This window comes from Ziziphus jujuba, chromosome 1, assembly GCF_031755915.1.
Source record: "Ziziphus jujuba cultivar Dongzao chromosome 1, ASM3175591v1".
Classification (NCBI taxonomy): Eukaryota; Viridiplantae; Streptophyta; class Magnoliopsida; order Rosales; family Rhamnaceae; genus Ziziphus; species Ziziphus jujuba.
The window spans coordinates 20,056,219-20,076,998 of record NC_083379.1 but is presented as its reverse complement, the minus strand read 5'-3'; the positions used below and the strand labels follow the sequence as shown (position 1 = coordinate 20,076,998).

At 34.2% G+C, this 20,780-nt stretch overlaps 2 protein-coding genes across 3 annotated transcripts; one reads left to right on the top strand and one right to left on the bottom strand.

Annotated features, from left to right (window-relative positions):
* The first annotated feature begins 524 nt into the window (after nucleotides 1-524).
* Nucleotides 525-5,976, top strand: LOC107423105 (calmodulin-binding protein 60 B). Of its 2 annotated transcripts, none has more exons than XM_025074775.3 (9): nucleotides 525-669; nucleotides 780-1,223; nucleotides 1,897-1,972; nucleotides 2,196-2,254; nucleotides 2,398-2,891; nucleotides 2,979-3,139; nucleotides 3,280-3,483; nucleotides 3,906-4,143; nucleotides 4,844-5,976. In XM_025074775.3, the coding sequence occupies exons 2-9, from the start codon at nucleotides 1,111-1,113 to the stop codon at nucleotides 5,395-5,397; spliced, it is 1,899 nt and encodes a 632-aa protein (XP_024930543.1). In that variant the 5' UTR covers nucleotides 525-669; nucleotides 780-1,110; the 3' UTR covers nucleotides 5,398-5,976. The 2 variants fall into 2 exon arrangements, with proteins under 2 accessions (XP_024930543.1, XP_015888112.1); XM_016032626.3 differs by having other exon boundaries at nucleotides 527-669; nucleotides 959-1,223.
* Nucleotides 5,977-8,565: 2,589 nt separating this feature from the next.
* Nucleotides 8,566-20,773, bottom strand: LOC107423011 (anaphase-promoting complex subunit 4). The gene is made up of 20 exons (XM_048463889.2): nucleotides 20,515-20,773; nucleotides 20,267-20,345; nucleotides 20,061-20,172; nucleotides 19,699-19,790; nucleotides 19,241-19,324; nucleotides 18,540-18,779; nucleotides 17,022-17,099; nucleotides 16,111-16,262; nucleotides 13,438-13,598; nucleotides 13,237-13,337; nucleotides 13,062-13,136; nucleotides 12,511-12,690; nucleotides 11,679-11,761; nucleotides 11,484-11,582; nucleotides 11,048-11,152; nucleotides 10,573-10,705; nucleotides 10,252-10,473; nucleotides 10,024-10,176; nucleotides 9,517-9,598; nucleotides 8,566-8,858 (listed from the first exon to the last, which is right to left on the bottom strand). Exons 1-20 carry the CDS (start codon nucleotides 20,679-20,681, stop codon nucleotides 8,764-8,766), a joined length of 2,493 nt encoding a protein of 830 aa, XP_048319846.2. The 5' UTR covers nucleotides 20,682-20,773; the 3' UTR covers nucleotides 8,566-8,763.
* Nucleotides 20,774-20,780: the final 7 nt, after the last annotated feature.

Below are 20,780 nucleotides of genomic sequence, written 5' to 3'. Positions count from 1 at the left end.
CTTTAAACTTATCTCTTTAGTGGAAAAGAAAATTAAAGCAAGGAAAATATATATATAAAAAGGTTTAGAAGAAAAAATAAAATTGAACTTTGATTCCCCTGCCTACATTTTGACTCTTTCCTATTGGCTGTTTTGTTGTTTTGGTATATATATATATATTAATTATCAGTTGAAAAGAAATAAAAATAATTAAAAAGAAATCCGAATCATCAGACGGTTGGTAATCAGAGCGGAAAAAGTATTTTCAGAGCTCACTAATCAGAGTCTGACGCAATGAAGACACACATAATAAATTGATAATAATCCACAATGTCACAGACTCACCCAAAGCCAACAATCCCTCACGTGGTCCAAACCTTAAAGAAATTAGGAAAAAGATTCTCGAACTTCAATGCAACGGACGGTCGTGATTATCGGATCTGCTGCTCCCGAGAGATCTCAGCCACCGTTAGAACCAGCAACCAGTTGATGCTGGTTATTGTTTGGACTTTTTGAACATAGCCGTCACTGTTAAAAAAAAAAAAAAAAAAAAAACCAGCTTTCAGACAAAAGCCCTCTCTCTCTCTCTCTCTCTCTCTCTCTGTAATTTCGAAGACGTTAGCGAGAAAATTCGCAGACACTTCGCAGAAACTTCTCAGATTCTGAGAGAGCCTCCAAAAAATTCTTCAGGTTTCCACTTTCCCGCTCGCTTTTTTTTACTCTTCCTTTTTGCCCTTTTCTTTGTTATTTTTCTCTCCAACTCTCTTCTCATCCAAAGTCCAAACTGATTCGGCAAACAGGCATCGAATTCGTTCTCTTTTTGGATCGGAGCTTCGTTTGGTTGCTGAGAAAACGGACGATGAGAAAGAAAATATAAAAAAAGAAAAAAGAAAAGTTGTTGCTGTTTTGGCTTCTTTTTTTTTTTTTTGTTTTTTACTTACTGGTTTTTTTTTTGGGTGTTTGTTTCTGGAAATGAAAGGATTCGAGTCAAAGTTTGAGCTTTATTATTAGTCTAAGCGACTAAAAGTAGAAAGCTCGATCTTTTCTGTTTGGTGTGATTTCTGTTTGTTGTTAATTTCTTGGGAATCACGCGGGGAAGTTTTTGAGTTTTTGATTGGAAACTCGGTGAAGATGCATACGAGGTACATGGAGAGATCGAACAGCATGGCAAGGGAGAAGCGAAGTTTGGATTCAACATCTGCGGAAGAAGGTCAGCCCGATAGGAAACGCCCTGCCCTGGCTAGGTATTTTTATTTTCTTTTTAATTATTATTATTATTATTTTTTTTTTCCCCTTATCTTTTCCTAAAGTTGTCTGTTTAATTTGTGCTATAACTTTCTCTACTTTATTGTTGTGAGCTGATGGCTATGTTTGTTTTTTCAGTTATTCAGTTGAAATGTACGCATATTAGGAAGTTTCTACTTCAATTCGTGCTTTCAACCGATTGTTGCGTTGACGTCTTCTCTAACTCGAAATATGAAATCTTTTAACCATGCTACGTAGTTGAATTCAACTGATGAAAGCGATATTTTACTAACTTGGAGGAAAATTGTAAAGTTACTTATCGAGTTGATAATTGATATGAAAAAGGATAGGAAGAACATTGTGATTCTTTGGGTGGGTTTACGGTGTTACATATGCTAACCTGTGATAAGGCTCTGTTGGTGCTCATGTATTATTAACATGGCGTCTTCTAGCTGTAATTCCCCACCATTGTAGATTATGGTTGTCATACATATTTAGTAATTTTATTTTACCTTGTTTTGAACATTTTGGTGCTGTTGCCTGTATGGTTTTCTGGAAGTACCCTTGCAAGTGCAATCCACAACTTGAATGTTTGAAAGTTGCTTTAGTGGAGTTTGTTTGTAAAGACCACGAGAAGAGTATATGTTTATTAACTTATTCAAGTTGATGCAGTGTAATTGTTGAAGCTCTAAAGGTGGATAGTCTGCAAAAACTTTGCTCATCATTGGAGCCTATTCTTCGTAGAGTTGTAAGTAACCAAGTTCTTGTGAATTATATTTTTCTCCATGAAGAATGAAGATAGCAATCTAACATGCATAATAAGTTAGTGACATGACACACAATACCCTGGAAAAACTTAATTGCTGCTTTATTGGACATGACATATGAATAAATTGAATCCTGATTATAGATTTGGCATACAATGTTTTTCTAATATGTCTCATTTTTCGGTACCCAAAATGCTTTTACAGGTTAGTGAAGAGGTGGAGCGTGCTTTAGCAAAATTAGGACCGGCAAAGCTTACTACAAGGTAGCAGCGTAATTTCTCTCAGTCTTTATATAGATGGGGTTTTACTCCATCTATGGTGTTTTCCATTATATTTATTTCTTGCCATGCATTTTGATTTCCCCATTTCAGAGGTTTGTTTATTCTAATGGTTAAGAAATTAGCAGGTCTTCTCCTAAACGCATAGAAGGGCCTGATGGAAGAAACTTGCAGCTGTACTTCAGATCCAGGTTGTCCCTTCCTCTTTTCACTGGCGGGAAAGTAGAAGGGGAGCAGGGTGCTGCAATCCACATTGTCTTGATTGATGCAAACACAGGCCACGCTGTCACATCAGGTCCAGAGTCCTCTGTGAAACTAGATGTTGTTGTTCTTGAAGGTGATTTTAACAATGAGGATGATGATAACTGGACTCAAGAAGAATTTGACAGTCATGTGGTAAAAGAGCGTGAAGGAAAGAGGCCATTACTAACAGGGGATTTGCAAGTGACACTGAAGGAAGGTGTAGGAACACTAGGGGACCTGACATTTACAGACAATTCTAGCTGGATTCGGAGCAGGAAGTTTAGACTTGGTTTGAAGGTTGCCTTGGGCTACTGTGAAGGCATTCGCATACGTGAAGCAAAAACTGATGCCTTTACTGTTAAGGATCACCGTGGAGAATGTGCGTTGAAAAATTATCTCAATGTTATATTCCACATTTCTTGTTATTTTCTCTTGAAAACTCGATTAACGTTTTGGTGTTTTGCAGTATACAAAAAACACTATCCACCTGCATTGAATGATGAGGTTTGGAGATTAGAGAAAATTGGAAAGGATGGGTCATTTCACAAGAGGCTTAATAAAGCTGGAATATTTACAGTTGAAGACTTCCTGAGACTTGTGGTTAGAGACTCACAGAGATTGCGAAATGTAAGAATGCGGGATTTGGTTGCCAAATTCTATATCTTTGTTCACATTCATGCCACATGCTTATGAATATGACATGCAATTTGTTGATGTGTAGATGTGTTTGTCACTGTTCTAATTATTACCCCCTCCAATTGTTGTAGATTCTGGGAAGTGGCATGTCCAATAAGATGTGGGATGCACTTGTGGAGCATGCGAAGACCTGTGTTCTCAGTGGGAAGCTTTATGTGTATTATCCTGATGATGCAAGGAATGTTGGTGTTGTTTTTAACAATATCTACGAGTTGAGTGGCTTAATTGCTAATGGACAATATTACTCAGCTGATTCTCTTTCTGAAAGTCAGAAGGTGAGCAACACTCTAGTTAGCTACTGCATTGAACTAATGAAACCAAGTATTTATGATAAATCGTGTAATTAAAAATTAAGGTAACTATTCTATGGCATGATTTTATTAGAAAGTCCTGGTTAATGTGTGATATTTTTTTTCTAACTTCAACCTAGCAGCTGATTATGGCGCAACTTATAGAACATTGAAATTGAACATTTTAGAGAGAGAGAAGAGAAGAAGAAGAAGAAGAAGTCAAGCTGATGATATAACTTGTTAATTATATAAGAGCTGTTTATGCTGTAGATGACTTCTTTTAAGAATCAAATTTGTTAATTTTTAAACATTAAATGCATTTAATTTATTTTTCTTTCTCCATATAAAAATAGTTGTGGCAGAAAAGTGAGGGCTAAGAAAAGTATAAATTACTTTGTTTCGTGTAGGTTTATGTAGACACTTTGGTGAAGAAGGCATATGAAAATTGGATGCATGTTGTAGAGTATGATGGCAAGTCTCTACTAGGCTTTAAACAGCCCAATAGTTCAGATGCTTCTCAAGCTGAGGCTCCAAGGGTCTCAGAGGAGTATACAAACTCATTTGACCAGCAGTTCACACTACAAAACCTGCCAGTACCAGTTCCTTCTGATCAGCCCACTATGGATCCAGGCCTAGCTGTTGGAGGTACATATTGCTCTGCACGGAATTCGTTAGTTTATTTATCTATTCGTGTGAAAGTCCTGATACAGAACAGTATGTCCTATCCATATGCTGGGTTGTGACAGAGTTCTAACTACAGTTGCCAACCGTGAAAAAATCTTACCATTTTGTTAAGTGTTTGCAGTATCTGACTTGATACAGTTTATGTCTAATTCATAAAAACTTAAGCTTTTGAGAATGGTGATATTAGAGCTTATGTTGTCTGGTTTTTTCTTGGAGTTTGGTGACCTCTATTTCTATTATTCTAATTTTCTTGCAAATATTGTTGGAGCCTGTACGTGGGTATTTACAATATGGATTGGGTTTGGTTTGGTATGCGTTGTTGGATCCCCTTCCTAACAGTTTCAAAATCATTTGGAGCTACAATAACATTATGTTTTGACTTCAAAAGTTTCATATGCTTCGCATATGGAAGAATACACCCATAATTTGAAGAATCACGATAATGGATTATCAAAAGATTAGTTTGAGCTATATTATTCTTTGTATTACTTCTTTGTATTACATTACTGTTTATTGAAATCTTATTGGACATTTGTTTCAAATATGACAGTGTGTTTTAAAGTTTCTATTACTCCTTTAAGTCATAAAATATGAGAGGCATATGTTGTTTCTTATGTTTGGCTTCTGATGGTGAATGCTTTGCCTCTCTCTTTCTTTTCAGGTTATGATAATATGGCTACCAGATTCTCAATGCAATCACAGAACGTCAATCTCAATACTTCTATTCAGTTTGATAGTTCTTCATTTGCTCTACAGAATCAGTTACCCAGCACTTCGCACCAGGCCCAATTTCAAAGAGCTGAAAATGTTCTTGCCCTTGGTCCACCACAGTCATCCGCATCAGGCTTTCAGAATATTGGAACATCCAATCTTAATTCTTTTAGGGGGGTTGAAGACTTCTTCTCAGAGGAAGACATTCGTATGAGGAGCCATGAGATGCTTGAAAATGAAGATATGCAGCATTTGCTTCGTATCATTAACATGGGAGGCCATGGTCATGGATCTATCAATGTTTCAGAAGATGGTATTCCATATTCATCAGCATATATGGGCACACCATCTCTAAACTACAACTTTGATGATGATCGCTCACGTTCTTCTGGCAAAGCTGTTGTAGGGTGGCTGAAGCTCAAGGCAGCCCTTCGGTGGGGCATTTTTATCAGGAAAAAGGCTGCTGAGAGACGGGCCCAGCTTGTCGAGTTGGATGATTCATAAACATGGAATGGGAGGCAAAGATGATCCGGATTTGGTGTCAATATGCTTCATCTTCCCTGCCTACCTAATTATATGTGCCGAAGTTCTAACCAAGCAAGGACTATGATCTTGGTCATAAACTCTTTTTAAGTCTGAACTCCTGCCGTTGGATTATAACCTGACATCTGGAAACCTCTCTGCTTGTACAGTTCCTACCTGTACAGTGATGCTTACATCTTCTGTGTACTGCTTTAGAGTTGCATTTTATTCTCCATTACGATGTTTTTCTCTCAACATCTCTACCTGGAAATTCTTTAAGCAACAGAATTTAGCTGTTTCAACTGAAGATGTATGTCAACAGGAGACCTGCAAGACTTTTCAGTTGGAAAATTTTCGCGAAGCTGGAACTCAGCATAGCATAGGCCCTCTCTTAATTATATTTTGTAAGTGACGGGAAATAAGTGGAATTTCCACTTCTACTTATGACTAGTATGTATCTTAAATGTGCTCTAAGTTGTACTGTATTAGTGAAGACTTATTTTCCTTCCGAACAGGAGAATAATCAATGTTAGTGATAAATTTGTCGGATTAAACCTTTAATTTGCATTTTGATATATCTTATTTTTGTTGAAGCCTCAAACGTTTTCTGCGCAAAAGGATCCTGAATGGCTTAAAGATATCTCTACATATTAATGTCGAACAGAGCCAATAACAGATTGAATTTGTCTCGGTGATGTTTGTGAGATTCAGGTTATTTATATTTTCATATACAGCATGGTATTAAGCTTGATTTGGACTGAACTTCTCAGAGGAGTTGACACAAAGTCGAAAAGTCTTTTTAGTATTAACATGGAGTTTCAAGAACGTGATTTTTGAGTTCTTTGTCGGTTTACAAGGTCATATGAAAAAAGCAGGTTCATGGGGCTCACGACAGTTTTGTTTTGTTTGATTGCCAATTAATCCTTCAACAGACATAAAACAAAAAGTATAGTCTTTTAAAGGCACTACATTTTGCACAGCTTATCAACAACATTATGAATGTCTTTTGGTGAAGCAACTGACAAACAAAAATAATAGGCCCTACCAAAAAGCTGATTTCTTTGCACAAACAAAAATGACAACTCTCTTTACAGGGTAGATTTTGGTTATATATATACAAATATACATAAATATATATATATATATATATATATATGTACATAATTGATTTAAAACTCTCTCTAGTTTATCCCAAAAGACATGATGATGTCAATAATAAAAATGAAACATTTATTGACTAATCTATTTGGTTTTAGATGTTAACCATTTAAAAAAATTATTTTTTAATATTAAGATCTTATTATAGGATAATAACTCTTATGGATAAGCAATTAATTAAATTTAAAAAAAAAATCATATGGTTCCACTTTAATTTCCACATCAATGACATTATATATATATATATATATATGTATGTATACATATATTCGTGTATTCTTCAAGTAATTAACATGTATATTTAAAAAAAAAATGTATGTAAATGTTTTAGACACCATAAATAAATATTTTTTACAGCAAAATCTTAAATATGTGTGTATGTATATATATATATATATATATACATTCAAATTTGACAGGGGCCAAAAGTTTAGGAATTATGTTGGTTGGGTTATGGCTGCCGCCCATTACAAAAACTAGGAAACAAGCACAAAACAGAAAATGACACTATCGTTCGCGCCCTTTGTTTCTTGGTGATACGTGCCCTTTCTTTCTGTTTGATTCTTGGTGGCCTTACCCAGGAACAAAATTGTCCCTCTGACTTTTATCTTTATGGGTCAGAGCGAATCAATGTAGAAATAAAGGCACAGAGCATATTAGTGTTAAGAATTTGAATTTTATTGTCCCAAAAAAATAAAAAACAATGTACGCATCACATTACGTATGTTGCTACGATGAGACCATTTTACTTTGGGCACGTCTTACTCATCAGAAAAAATAAAAAAATAAAAAAAAATAAAAAAATAAAAAAATACCAGCTTTACTCAAATTTGAATTAAGCACCATTTTTTTTATGACAAAATCATTGCATCATATAGTTTGCTATAGGGTAAAATAGTTCAAAACTTTATCTGTTATTTTATCGGTATTAAACTCCTGAGAGAATAAATATTTCTCACCTAACCATATCAATAAGTTTGTGAAAAAAAAAAAAATGAAAAAAACAGTGAAAAAAAAAAAAGAAAAAGAAAAAAACAGTCAAATAAGATGAAAATAAAATAGGAAGAGCTCTTAGAGACATATATTCTCCGTTATTAGGTGTCCCATGAAACACTATTAATGTGCTTTAGGGTGGAGATTAAGTGACGGTTTAAATGGAAACCTATAAAAGATGGTTGAAAGACTCAATACATACATAGGATGCTTAAAGCATGGAGCAAGTTTAGGTGGAGCAGGAAGTATTGTGCAGGAAGGTGTCGGGTTGTGTGTTGATGGGATTTGTTGCAAATCTAGGAAAGGTAAAATGCTGTTTTGAGCCTTTCGGCTTGGTTATGGAGACTTGTCCGTATCTTTGAGAATTGCTTGGAATTTTTTTTTTTTTTTTTTTGGGTGAATAGGATTTAAGATAAGTGCACAAATTATGATTTAGTCATCTCTTGGATAAAGGTGGTGTTCATACAAATCCTCATTTGGGGCTAATCTATAACTACAGGAAGTCGTTAAAACAGAACTGGGATATTTCATGTTCATAAGAAACCAAATAAAATCTGCTAACTCTATAAGAATGCTATGACATCAAAATATTTACCAACATCACATAAGGTTACAATATTTTATTGGCTTTTATGTTGTTATACCTTTCTCTAAAAATTCACTTAATTATATTTATTTAAGATACTATTATATCTGGACCTTTTAAATTTTACATTAATTACAATTTAATCTTCCGAATTTTGAATTAAAAGTTATAACTAACACCCTAATGGAGTGTGTATAATATTATTTCAAAAAATGTGAATAAATAATAAAAAGGGAATAATAATTTTTTGGAACCTAAGAAGATATTGATAATATTTCTGGAACTAAAAGCACTAAAATTGTATATAAACCAAACCTTTGGAAAGCCGATTAAATTAACCGCTTAATTTACATTAATATATCGATCGATAAAATTATGCCACATCATATATGCCATATCCATTGGTAAATAACTTGCTGAACAACTCGGTACCTGTAGTTTTTATTATTTACATTTGAAGTGTTGGTACAAAATGCAAATACATGCTGAGAAAAAAAATAATAAAAAAAAGAAAAGTAATTAAACCCATATAACATATTTGGTTTCAATATCAAAATAATGTAAAACTCACCAAAAATTTTTGAAGGAAAATAAATATACATGACCGCCAGTTATTCTGCATCTGAGACTTCATCCTCATCTTCCTCCAGAATGTAGACCAACGCACGCTTTCTTGCAGCGAAAACACAAGCCACACCTCTCGATGCTGTTCACATATGATAGGATAGAACTGTCAGAAAACTTGACCAATTCACATGTTCATATGCGAGAACGAACTAATTCACAACGGTTGCTATCCCAAGGCTTGCTGACTAGAGTGTGGTTCAGTTTATCGAGGTCAATTACGAGATAGAACAAAGTATCAAAATAAACCGATTTTGCAGTACTCTTTTCCTCCCTGGCCAAGACTTTATCATCCACATGTTATGCTTATATGAAGGAAAAATGGCAATTATAAAATTGATTATTACATTAACAACAGGGATGGATAACTATATGCCCTTGCGATATTTATTTCATTTGCATCAATTGATCCTATTAGCAGACTCGTTAAAACTAAAATTCAAGCATTCTAAAGCAGCTGATATGATGGTAGGGAATTAAAAATTTTAAACAGTTGTATCTTGACAGTTGTGCAATTTCTTCAAAGAAAATGAACTGTGCTCAACATTTAGAGAAGACCTGTTAGTTAAAGCCCTTCTTATTAAAATGTACCTTCAAAAATAAAGAAAACGTTGTGCATTTTATTTCCGCATTTAGACCATAGTCTATACAGTAAATTGAATGTTGGTTAACCTGATAGAACTTGTTGATTGTTATTTAAAGTAAAACAAATAAGCACAGCTAAAATTTGTAAGACTTACAGCTAACTGCCAAAGGAGCTATTACAGAGTGAGGTATGCTGCGAACTTTCTCATTCTCCATTTGCAGGTAAGCAAGATAGTCCTATATGTAATTTGACAGAAGTATTATACCAAAATTTAACAAAAGAAATCTACAAGCAATAAGGAAAAAAATTTATGTCGGAAGCACAATTCTTTTTGACAAAATTAATATGCGATAAGATAAGTTACATAATGATTGTATAAAATGGAAAGGTGTAAGAACAATGTAATTAGATTCTGGACATGAAACTAAAAGTAACTAAAACAACACCTAGAGGACATCATTGTAATACACAATCAAAAGAAAAGAAAAAGGTGTCTCAACTGGGAGGATATCCATTTCTTTAAAATTACAAATTTTTTTTCCAGCACACTGTTTATAAATGGAGTGGTTTCGGTACAACTCAGAAAATCCTGAGCATAAGACACAAAAGGAAGATTTTAAAAGACAAGAAGTACGGATGGGGAAGCGAAGATAATAATTACCTTTAACTGAAGCAACTTCCAAAAGTTTGGACAAGTGGATTGTGAGATAGATACGAATGGAAGGTCCTTTGCTTGCACAATCAGCATGCAGGCATCTCCAGAGCTTTCAGAATTGGTATTTGTTTCATTTAATAACAAGACTATCTGACTCTCCTGTTTTACACAAAACAGATAACATGACATATCATAACTCAAAATGGGACTTCACAAGACAAATTAGGTCCCTACCTTATATAAGGACAGATCCACACATTGATAACCCTCAGGGACACTTAATAATACAGCTTCAAGTGAACTACAGCCCTTCTTCACAGAGCTCAAATCATGTGTAAACCCTCTTACTATTCCTATACAGTTTGCAATATTTGAAAAAGAGTCGTCTGGTATTTGGAAAGATATGTAATCAATAAACCTTCTTTGACAAGTCTGCTGACAAGATAGAGAGGAATCCTATTGAAAAAAGAAAAAAGAAAAAAAAGAATTTATTAAAAATGAGAGCACATATTCAGAATATAAGAAATATAAAAGATCCCTAAAGCACTAATGTACCTCGTAGTATGATACAGACATAGGAACTAACACGGACCCCCACGAAGGTGGAAGAGGGAAGAGTGGAAACAAATCCTCACAAAGTATCTTTCTTGAAATTGAAGTAAAGGGCATGAGAAAAGCCTCCTTGAAACTGAACCCATCAACAAGGTAATCATAAATTTAAGCAAAAAATTAGTAACATTCAAAGAAGAAATATGCAGGAGTGAATGCATTTCTGTGTGCACATGCACATTTAAGTGATAAAAGAAACAGAGAGGATTCACAATTCTTTTTCGAGGGTGAGGTCAACTATCAGAGTAAAAGAAAGTAAAATATACATTTTCAAAGAAATCACACAACATTCAGCAATGCCATTAACATTGAAATATGATATTCTTGCACTTTAGATAACCACAACAAAGCATATGAAAATTGGTAAGTAGATCAACACATTCCACACAGCACGGGCAGGAAGGAATAAGATGTGGTATACCTAGATTCCATTTGTTGAAATTCTTTAGCCAATGTTCTTTGCAGATATTCACAATCTGAAAACCCACCAAACTGAACTAGTTCTTTAACTCTCTGCATTGTCTCCCTGAAGAATTAAGCAACATTATTAGTTATCAAAACCAAGACTCAAAAGTAAATATGTAATTGCAGATTTGCATCCACATGTATATGGTAAGTTACATCCAAAAAAATGTATAAATGTAAGTGTATTGCATGAATATATGAATGCATGCATCATATAAATGCAGAGACTTTTCTAGAGAGTTAAAGCACAGCAAGTAGATCATCATTAATATGAATTGTGTACAAAAGATATCTTATAAATGTATGGATTGTCTTGTATGCAAGACAATATTCTCACTTGGAAAATATTTGTACAGCATAATGGATTGTTAAGTTAGGAAGAAAAAGCATACAAATCAATTTCAATAGTGTCATCCGCATCTGATGCTTCCAGCAACTGCCTAACAGGATCTCGATCATAAAGAAACTTCAAGAATATAATAACAAGTTCACTGCCAAAAGTCAAAAGAGTTTCAGTAAAAAATAAAAAATAAAAAAATTTACATGCCAATAGCCGGTTGAAAGAGGGAGTTATGCCTGAGACAAACCTGTTGTATGGTAGAAGCTGATCACTAGGTTCAGACATTAGTAGCTTTATACATTTCAAAAGCCAGTTGAAGAAATTTGAAAACTGAAAGAAAAATGGAATGCCAGAAACTCAATGCAAGTACTGTACAAATAAATAAAGAACCATTTAAAAAATATTAGTGTAAGTTTTCAAAAGTCTGTATGCATGTTATATGCCTAGAGAACCACTCACAGTTATGCTTAATAAACAATCAAAATTTATCATAAACTCTATTTAGTATGGATTGAAAAGCCTCCGAATGTTCCATCACTGATCCAATACTTGTTAAATAACTATAATCAATATCTTTTACTGACATAATCTCAAAAACAATAGACATCTATTAAATTGCCCACAAATTTAGCATACAAGTACTACAATTAAAATATAAATATATATATATATACTAGTCTTTCTATGGTGTGAGTATTAGCAAGTTATTTTCAGGTAACATGTTGCTTGACATGGACATCGACAAGTTTTAACTTGCGAACATCCGCACCATAAAAAAATTATCTATATATTAGATTTCTAAATAGTGCATCATTTCTGTGATGCAGTTGTTTCTTAGTCTAATCTTTTAGAAATCTAGTTATTTCTTGGAAGACAAACAAAATCACCTTCTTGATCATTCCCTAAACCTCAGTTCAACTATCTAAAAATTTAGATAACATTTCTGACTGCAACCTAAATAACAAACTACAACAAGGAACTGCTGAAGGAGGGAAAAATTGAATTCATATGTGAGAAATACTACCAAAAGAACACTTCACCTTATAGCATTAAACAGAAGGACCCTCCAACAACCATACCTGCTGCACCACAGATGAAAGCAGCCTCATAAACCATTCAACTTGTACAATTATCATTCCAGCATTTTCTGTTGCATTACTAATGAGAGTCTCATCCAAGCCAATACCCTGATAGCGTGTCCGCCACCTAGAAAGACCTCTCAATTCTCCCATCCTGAATCCAATAATTTCTGCAGCAGGCTAGAGAAGCAATTCTATTTTAGTTTCTATTTTAACCTCTTGGTATAAGAAAAATGTCAAAAGATAATCAAAACAGGCTAATTGTTTTACATTGCACAAATTCAACATATACATAGATTCATGGATCAAACTGCAGAAGTATAGGCCAGAATTTGTGACCTTCAGAACAGGAACTCGATGTTACCTGTACTGAAACCAAATGCCTATATAGAATATGGACAAGCATAGTTTTTCGGGTATAAATCCATATCATGCATTTAGAAACTGATCCATTGACTTTCAAGGGATATAACGTCCCCAAAGTAAAAGATGGATCAATTTGTTCAAACAAATACTTCATTAACTTGAACAGAAAGAATATAAAGAAGCACCTGGAAATGATTTAGGACAATATGTTGAAGTTCTTTTCCAGCACCACAGACAACCTTTGACACACGCTTCACACCCTATCAAATAAAGCATGTGCAGAATCAAATATATTATCACATATTTCTTGTTTGGCATGATACAATTTAATAGAGAGAGTTTACATAAGACTGAGCATACCACTTCTCCAAGAGAGTTAACTAAAAATTGATGAACTGGAGGACTCGTTCGCGCACCACCTAAAAGGCTCAAAAACTCCTCTTGGGGAGAGGAATCAAGCCCTATAAGAAAAGACAGGAAGCAATGAATTAAAAAGGAAAGCAATTAAGAAGTTCATGAATAAAGTGTGCTTTAGTTTCTCCTAAACGTTAGTTGCATTACCATGATCAATAATAAGATTAGACAGAGAATCAAACTTTTCGTGAAAAGTGTTCATAGCATCAGACCACTGCTTAGACATGACAGATAGCGATGCCCGGATAACCTCAGTCAATTCCTCAATGTTAGAAGCTTGCTGAGCCACTAGATGGAGCTCATTTTTCCTACAATTAAAGATATGGAGTAAGAAAGAAGAAGAGGGAGAAGAGGTAAGTCAAAATTTTAGTTGATCTTGAGACCAGTGAGTAGAATGTCATATTGCATTTACTATTTTATACTATGCTACTGAATGCAAACTACAACTTAAGAAATTAACTTTAATAAACTCAATTAGCTTCCATTTATGCTAATAAAGCTTTTTATTCTGCAGTTTTATGATAAGTAGAATAATAAAAGACAAATGGTAGCAAATCAACCTTCTAAGACCAAGGCACCTGTTTCTAATTCTACTGATCTTAGAGGAAAAGGGAACAAGTGTTTCAAGTGTGGACAGTCTGGACATATGGCATATAATTGTCCCAAGAAAAATTTACACCTTGGTGTGGAATTTGATGAAGAACCAAAACAACAAAGAGAGGAGGACGAAGACAACTTCAACTTGGGGTTTATAATCCTGATGATTTGGAAGAAGAAGATGAAGTAGATACTTCACTAAATGCTGTTGTTAAACGCATCCTTTCAATTCTGAAAGATGAGAAGGAAGATTGGAAACGCACATCTATTTTTCAAATGCTAGTTTGTTGTGGAAATCAAGCACAAAAGCTTATCATTGATGCGGTAGTAGCATGAATGTTGTTTAGGCATCTATGTTAGAGCGATTAAAAATTCCTATTGAACCACATCCACATCCATACAAGGTAGGATGGATTGATAGTACTTCAATTCCTGTAACTCAATGCTACCTTATTTCTTTTTCATATGGAGTTTATAGTGATTCTATTTGGTGTGATGTGATTCCAATGAAAGTAACACATATTCTTCTTGGTCGTCCTTGGCTTTATGATAGGGATGTGTTTCATTGTGGGAAAGAGAACACTTACTCCTTTACAGAGAAGTGGTGTTGAAACCTATGACGGTAGCTGAGATGGATAAATATAAGGTGGAAAAGCAAAGTAAGGTCTCAAACAACTCACAAAAGTCGGAGGACATTCTTTCCAATAAAGAATTTGAAGAGAAAAGGGAGAAAAAGTTGATTAAGGCTCAGGTTCTTCACCTACCAGATTTTACAAAGGATTTTGAAGTGGTATGTGAAGCATCAAATGAAGAAATTGGAAGTACACTTACTCAAGAATATCCTATTGATTTTAAACCTGAACCCTTACCTGAACCTTTACCTTCGTCCACACCATCTGCCACCTTACCCGAATCCCTACCTGAAACCTTGTCTACATCATCTGCCACCTTACCCGAATCCCTACTTGAATCCTTACCTACACAACCCAAATTCCTACCTGAACTTTTACCTACACAACCTGCCATTTTATCCAAATCCTTTCCCACAACTTGTCACCTTACCTGAACTCTTATGTACAACCTGTCACCTTACTTAGACCGCTACCTACACAACCTAAATATGTCAAGTTGGATCCAGATCAATTGAATGAAGGGCTTTTGTTGACCTTGAATGTCCCTATATTTGCTAGCCATGTAGTTCTCTTCGTCAAGTTTGAGCTTATGCCGCTGATGTTATCATTCTTGAAGTTTCGCTTATTGCTTTATGATTTCAGCTTTAAACCCGCCAGAGTCTCGTTCTCTAAGAGGGGGAGAATGATGGAGAACAATGGAGACTACATAGGATTATAATTATTAGGGTTTTATGATTTTTAGAATTTTAACATTATTATGTTTAGTTGATATTTAGGGTTTTAATATTATTATGTTTATTAGGTTTCTTATTATTATTTTAATTTTAGAAAGGTTTATTATTTGGTTTCCTTATTTAACTAGGTTTCTAATTATTTTAGTTTCCTAATGTTATTAGGTGGTTTTATTATAAATAGGGATTTTTGTAACCCTTTTAAAAAAAGTTGATTAATAATACAAGTATTTTTTCGAGAATTATTTCTTTGGTTTTGTGTGATACAAACCAAGCTTAGGTGTGATTCCTAAAATTGTTCTAATATGATGCTAGAGCCTATCTTTTAATTTTCAGTTTTCTTTCCTTCGTCACCTGTCCTACATGATGTGCTCAAACTTCAAAGTTACCACCAAGTTTGGTGAATCTGTAAGAGATATTTAGATCCTGAAATTAATGCAGCTAATGACAAATGCACCATCTGCTCAAAACTTCAAATGTGCAAACTAGCTTGTTTGTTGAAAATATTTAGACCTTGTGACCTTATACCAAAGACTAGACAATCAAACTATAAATCTTACGTTAGAAGAAAGAAGACTTTGAGGTAGAGACAGGTCTTCCTCCCTAATGTAGCTCAACCGTAGAAGCAATCCAAGAAAACAAAGAGAAGCAAAAGTAACTAAATGATCTCAATCAAAAAAGCACTCCAAGAAGTAACTACTACATTGCACAACACAACACATAGCATGTCCATATCAACTTGATCTTAAAAATTTTATTGAAAGACAAGCAACAGAAAGCAATGAAAAAGTGAACAAAGGAAAAAGATAAAACAATAATAGATGGAAAACAAATGCAAGTGTAACACCACGCGAAGTTACCTCTTCCAAAATATAGAAGTATCGAGCACTAGGCAATGCAATCCATGCAAACCATGTCCAGACATCTGTCTGTTTTCTGATTGTACCCCATCCTTAATTAATTCTCCTGAGCAGATGACTATCAAGCGGCAAAGATCTTTTGACAAAGCAACCTAATGACAACATGTAAAATCAGCTTGATCTAGCGAACTAGCTGGTTGTAGCCTTACAACAAATTTCGTAGAAGATTTTAAATACTAAGACATGAGTTTTCTCTCTTTCTTTAAGAAGGAAATCAAACAACCATGCAGAAAATGGAAAATAATAATTAGATCAGCAGGACATTCCAAAACAGTTGACAGTTTATGAGTGCAGCTTATAATCACATGGATGAACAACAGAGATGATAGTTTTCTTATCAATTATCCTTGTACAATAAATCTCCCTCCTCTCTCTCTCTCAAGAGAAAACTTTTGAGCATATTCTCAGCCAACAGCAATGAAAATTTTTAGCTTACAACTAGCAAAAACAACTTGTGCACCTATACCAATTCACTTGGTCAAATTTAATCATGACAGCAAAGTTGAATAGCAAATGAAAGCAACAATTTTCTTAAAGCGAACTGGCTTGTTTGTAAATGTGTATAAAATTTAGGAATGTCAATAGCCGCACCAAAAAAGTTATCTAACTAACCCAAACGTATCTCCTAAGGAATTATACATGATTCCATCAATAGTTTGTCACTTCCTGAATGTTCCTTGACCATAACATCTCTTTTTCCCTGCAGCTGATTACAACTCATTTCTAGTACTTGTCTCCTATGAAAATACAGAGATCTACACATCAAGAATAAAAAAATACAATAAACCTATTGTTAAACACATCTTTAAATTTAACCCAAAAAAAAAAATCCAAAAGAATGATGAACATACCTTGGAAATGGAAGCATCCAAAAGTTGGCACTCTTGCTTATCAATTGATGGAGGAGAAATACAACACTTATGTATGTTCTGGCACATCCACAGGTTTAATGAAAATTGTAAAATGATAGAGGCAGTTAAGACATAAAAACAAAAACAAAAACAAAAAGAGAACAAAAGTCTGTGTGAAACAAAGAATGCTAGTTAAAAGATATATATAAAAGGAAATAAAAAGAAAAATTTAGAGTAACCAAGATACTCATATATTGATTATTTTAGCCAACTTTTAGAGTCCTACCAACTTTTTCTTCTCTCATAAGAGCATTAACCTCAAGGAGAAAAAAGAAAGAGAATAAGACTACAGAACTTGCTGTCTTAAGAAGTAAAATGTAAAAGCTATTTCCAGTTAAAACCACGAAGTAAAAACCGATGTTCTCTCCAAGTCCTTTGATTACATGCAAGCATTAATTTTCTAATGGTTATAGAATTTACAAGCTCATCGATCAGGTAAATAGGTTTAGAGGGTATGCAACATTCTTCTGCCATTCTCTTCATACATTTTTTTAAAAAAAGTAAATTAATTAATTAAAGTTTATAGATATGCACAAGCTGAGACTGCAAAAAAGTAATTTCATGAAGATTGAATGTGTTGATAGATGTGAATGCTGGTATTTCTACAGGTAATTACTGAGAGAAACATGCACCATGAGCTCATTACCTAATATTTTATAAATATAATATGAAACTTAAAATTGATTAGAGATCATAAAAATTGGACAAACAAGTGATCCAATTATTAGAGCAATAATACCTGACCACCATATTGTATAATTACTTTCTGGTAATAAGTTGAATGCCATTTATCATAGCGTTGAACAGTACAAGCCTAACATTAATGATCATAAAAAATTGGAGATCATAATAATTGGACAAACAAGTAATCCAATTAACATAGCAATAACACCTGACCATCATATTGTATAATTACTTTTTTTGTAATAAGTTGAATGCCATTTATAGTATCTTTGAACAGTACAAGCATAACATTAATGATCATTCGGGGTCAAAAGGAAAGATATCAATTTATTACATTTTCTGTCCATCTGGTCATTGTAAAGACAACAATCCAATCTGATTCAGCCCAAACTCAAAAACATTTAGCACTAGTAGGCAGGGTTTTGGTATGAGTTGTTTATATAGACCACTGCACTTGCTTTTGCACCCAAGGTTGGTTGGCCCCTAGGATATCATAGTTTAAACTATATATGGAAGTGCTATACACGGTTTTATGTTCCCAAACAAACATATCAAGGGCTGTGTGCATAATTAAACATGTGCGGTAGCTCACTGCACTAGAACAAAATTCCATCAGTTATGCAAGAAATCATCTAGCAACTGACATCAAATAGGATGATATGACTAACCAGTGAAGTAATCAAACGAGCTTGAATAAGAGGATATATAAGCATCATCAACCCCATTGTTTTACTTGTATGATTCAAAATTTAATATATGGAACAGGTTACTTACAATTTTGCCTATTGGAAAAATGCCAAATATGCTAAAACAAATTATTCCATCTTTGTCTCCACTGCAAAGGATGTTGAAACGTTGTTGTGAAGAATTTGACAGCTCTTGGAATGAATCCTCAGTTTCATCCATGAAGCTGGTATCTCCAGCTACCAGACCTGGCATCCGAGGAACCCTTGGAGCTGGCGGAAAGAAACGAGAAGTACGATCTTCATAGGTAGATATACCACCAGAGTCATCCTGAAAGCCAATTAGACAGACAAAAATGCAATTGGAATAAGAGTAGTTTTAAGTTTAACAGAAGGAACCACTCACCCTACTCAAACCCCTAAGATCATATTCATAATGTTATCACCCAATTCCAGTACATTTAGAAGTCATATTTTCGCTTATAAATCAACTCCAGTTAAAGTAATAAGAGAATAAGGAAAGAGTATAAATTTGAAAGATCAGTGTAAGTAAATTGGGAAGAAATGCCCAGCCAAATATCCAGGCAAAGGTTTTTGAGAAAAGAAGATAATGTCAGCTGAAAAGTAATTGAAAAACTACATGTATCAAGTAAACAAAAACACTCCCAGTGTAATGAGTTCAAACATTGATCCCAAAAAAAATAGATAAATAAATAAATAAACAAAAACAAAGTTACTTCCAAAATCAAACTCAAATTGCCACACTGCCAGCAATAAAATTGTAACTCATACTCCAATATGCTGCCCATCCTCCTCCCAGTTTAGACAAACAACAGCAACAGTATGGGATTTTAAGCTTCGCAACAACTTCCCATTCTGGTTGACATTAAAAGACAAAGAAAAAGAAGAATTAGCAAAACAAAGACAGAGAAATGGTTAAAATAGCTATCAATTCAGTGACATACATGCACTTTCTAAACGCATGAGAAATTTCTGCTTTTACGAATTAAAATTTAAAACTATGTCCACAATACAACATAGACCAACCAATTGCACCCCAACAAATCACACAACCATTGCCCATTATGAACACATAATAAGTTTACTTAATTATATAGTATCACTGATACCTGAGTCTGACAATATCAGAATAAACATTCTGACAATACACAACTGTATAGGTTCACCAATTAATGGCATACACAGTAAGTCTAAACCACAAATTAATAAAAATGACTGGTTTTACTTACTTCAACATCATGCAATGAAACTGTTCCATCCTCAAGTCCAACAGCTATGGCTTTACCATCGGGACGCCAACATAAGGATGTTATAGACCTTCCTATATAAATTTTCAAAAAGGAAAGTGAAACATAATCAGGTAACGTAAGGTTAAGATCGAAAACATCTAATAAATCACCAGAAAGGATACAAATAGAACTTTCTAAACTAACTTGTTATCAACTAAAGCCGCCCATCCAAAAAAAATAAAAATAAACATCTCCAGGAATCAACCCAATAATAGTTACAGCATGTGTAAGTTTAAAATAAATACACAATTTAAAAGGGGAAAAAAAAATGAAAAAGCAAATAGTTATTGGAACGTGCATACCAGGAGCGATTGTCCAGAGTCTCTGCCAATTAAAACGGTGCAGCAAAATCTTGGAGTCCTCTGTGACCATAGCCAGCAAATCTTTCTCGGGGTTCCACTCTGCGATTTTAATCTGCCAGAGAAATCTTAATCGTCATTTCAAAATGCCACCACTATATATATATATATAGACATATATTTTCAGATGGAGAGCTTTGAAAGCTAACCTGAGATGTGACTGGTTTGTCGAACTGAAGCTGAAATGGAAGCACTCGTTGGCACTCCTCGGTTTCCATTACTAAAATTCTAACCAAAAGAAAAGAAAAAAAAATGAATATAAACTTATATAAAGTAAAATTAAATTTCCTAAGAAAAGAATATTGAAATGTGCGATTGATTATCCAATGCTGCGAACTACAAACCCTAAAGAGGTTTTTTTTTTTTTTTTAATTGAAAAAAAAAAAAAAAAGAGTACAGAAGGGGGCGTAATGGCGCGGGAAAGATAGAGAAGGAGAAGAAGAAAATGAGTTTAGCCTGAAATGGACGACGAGGGAGATTGGTTGGAGGAGGAGCCGAAAAGGAAGAGAGTGAAGGCTGAAGGCGGGCTTTTTGTTTTTCAACTTGCTTCTTCAGTAGGCTCATTAGAAAACCAAATCTTTGCGGAAAACAATATTTGCCAACAACACAAAATCCAAAAATATCGCCACTTGGTTTGGTCAAGGAAAATTCTTTCACAAAATC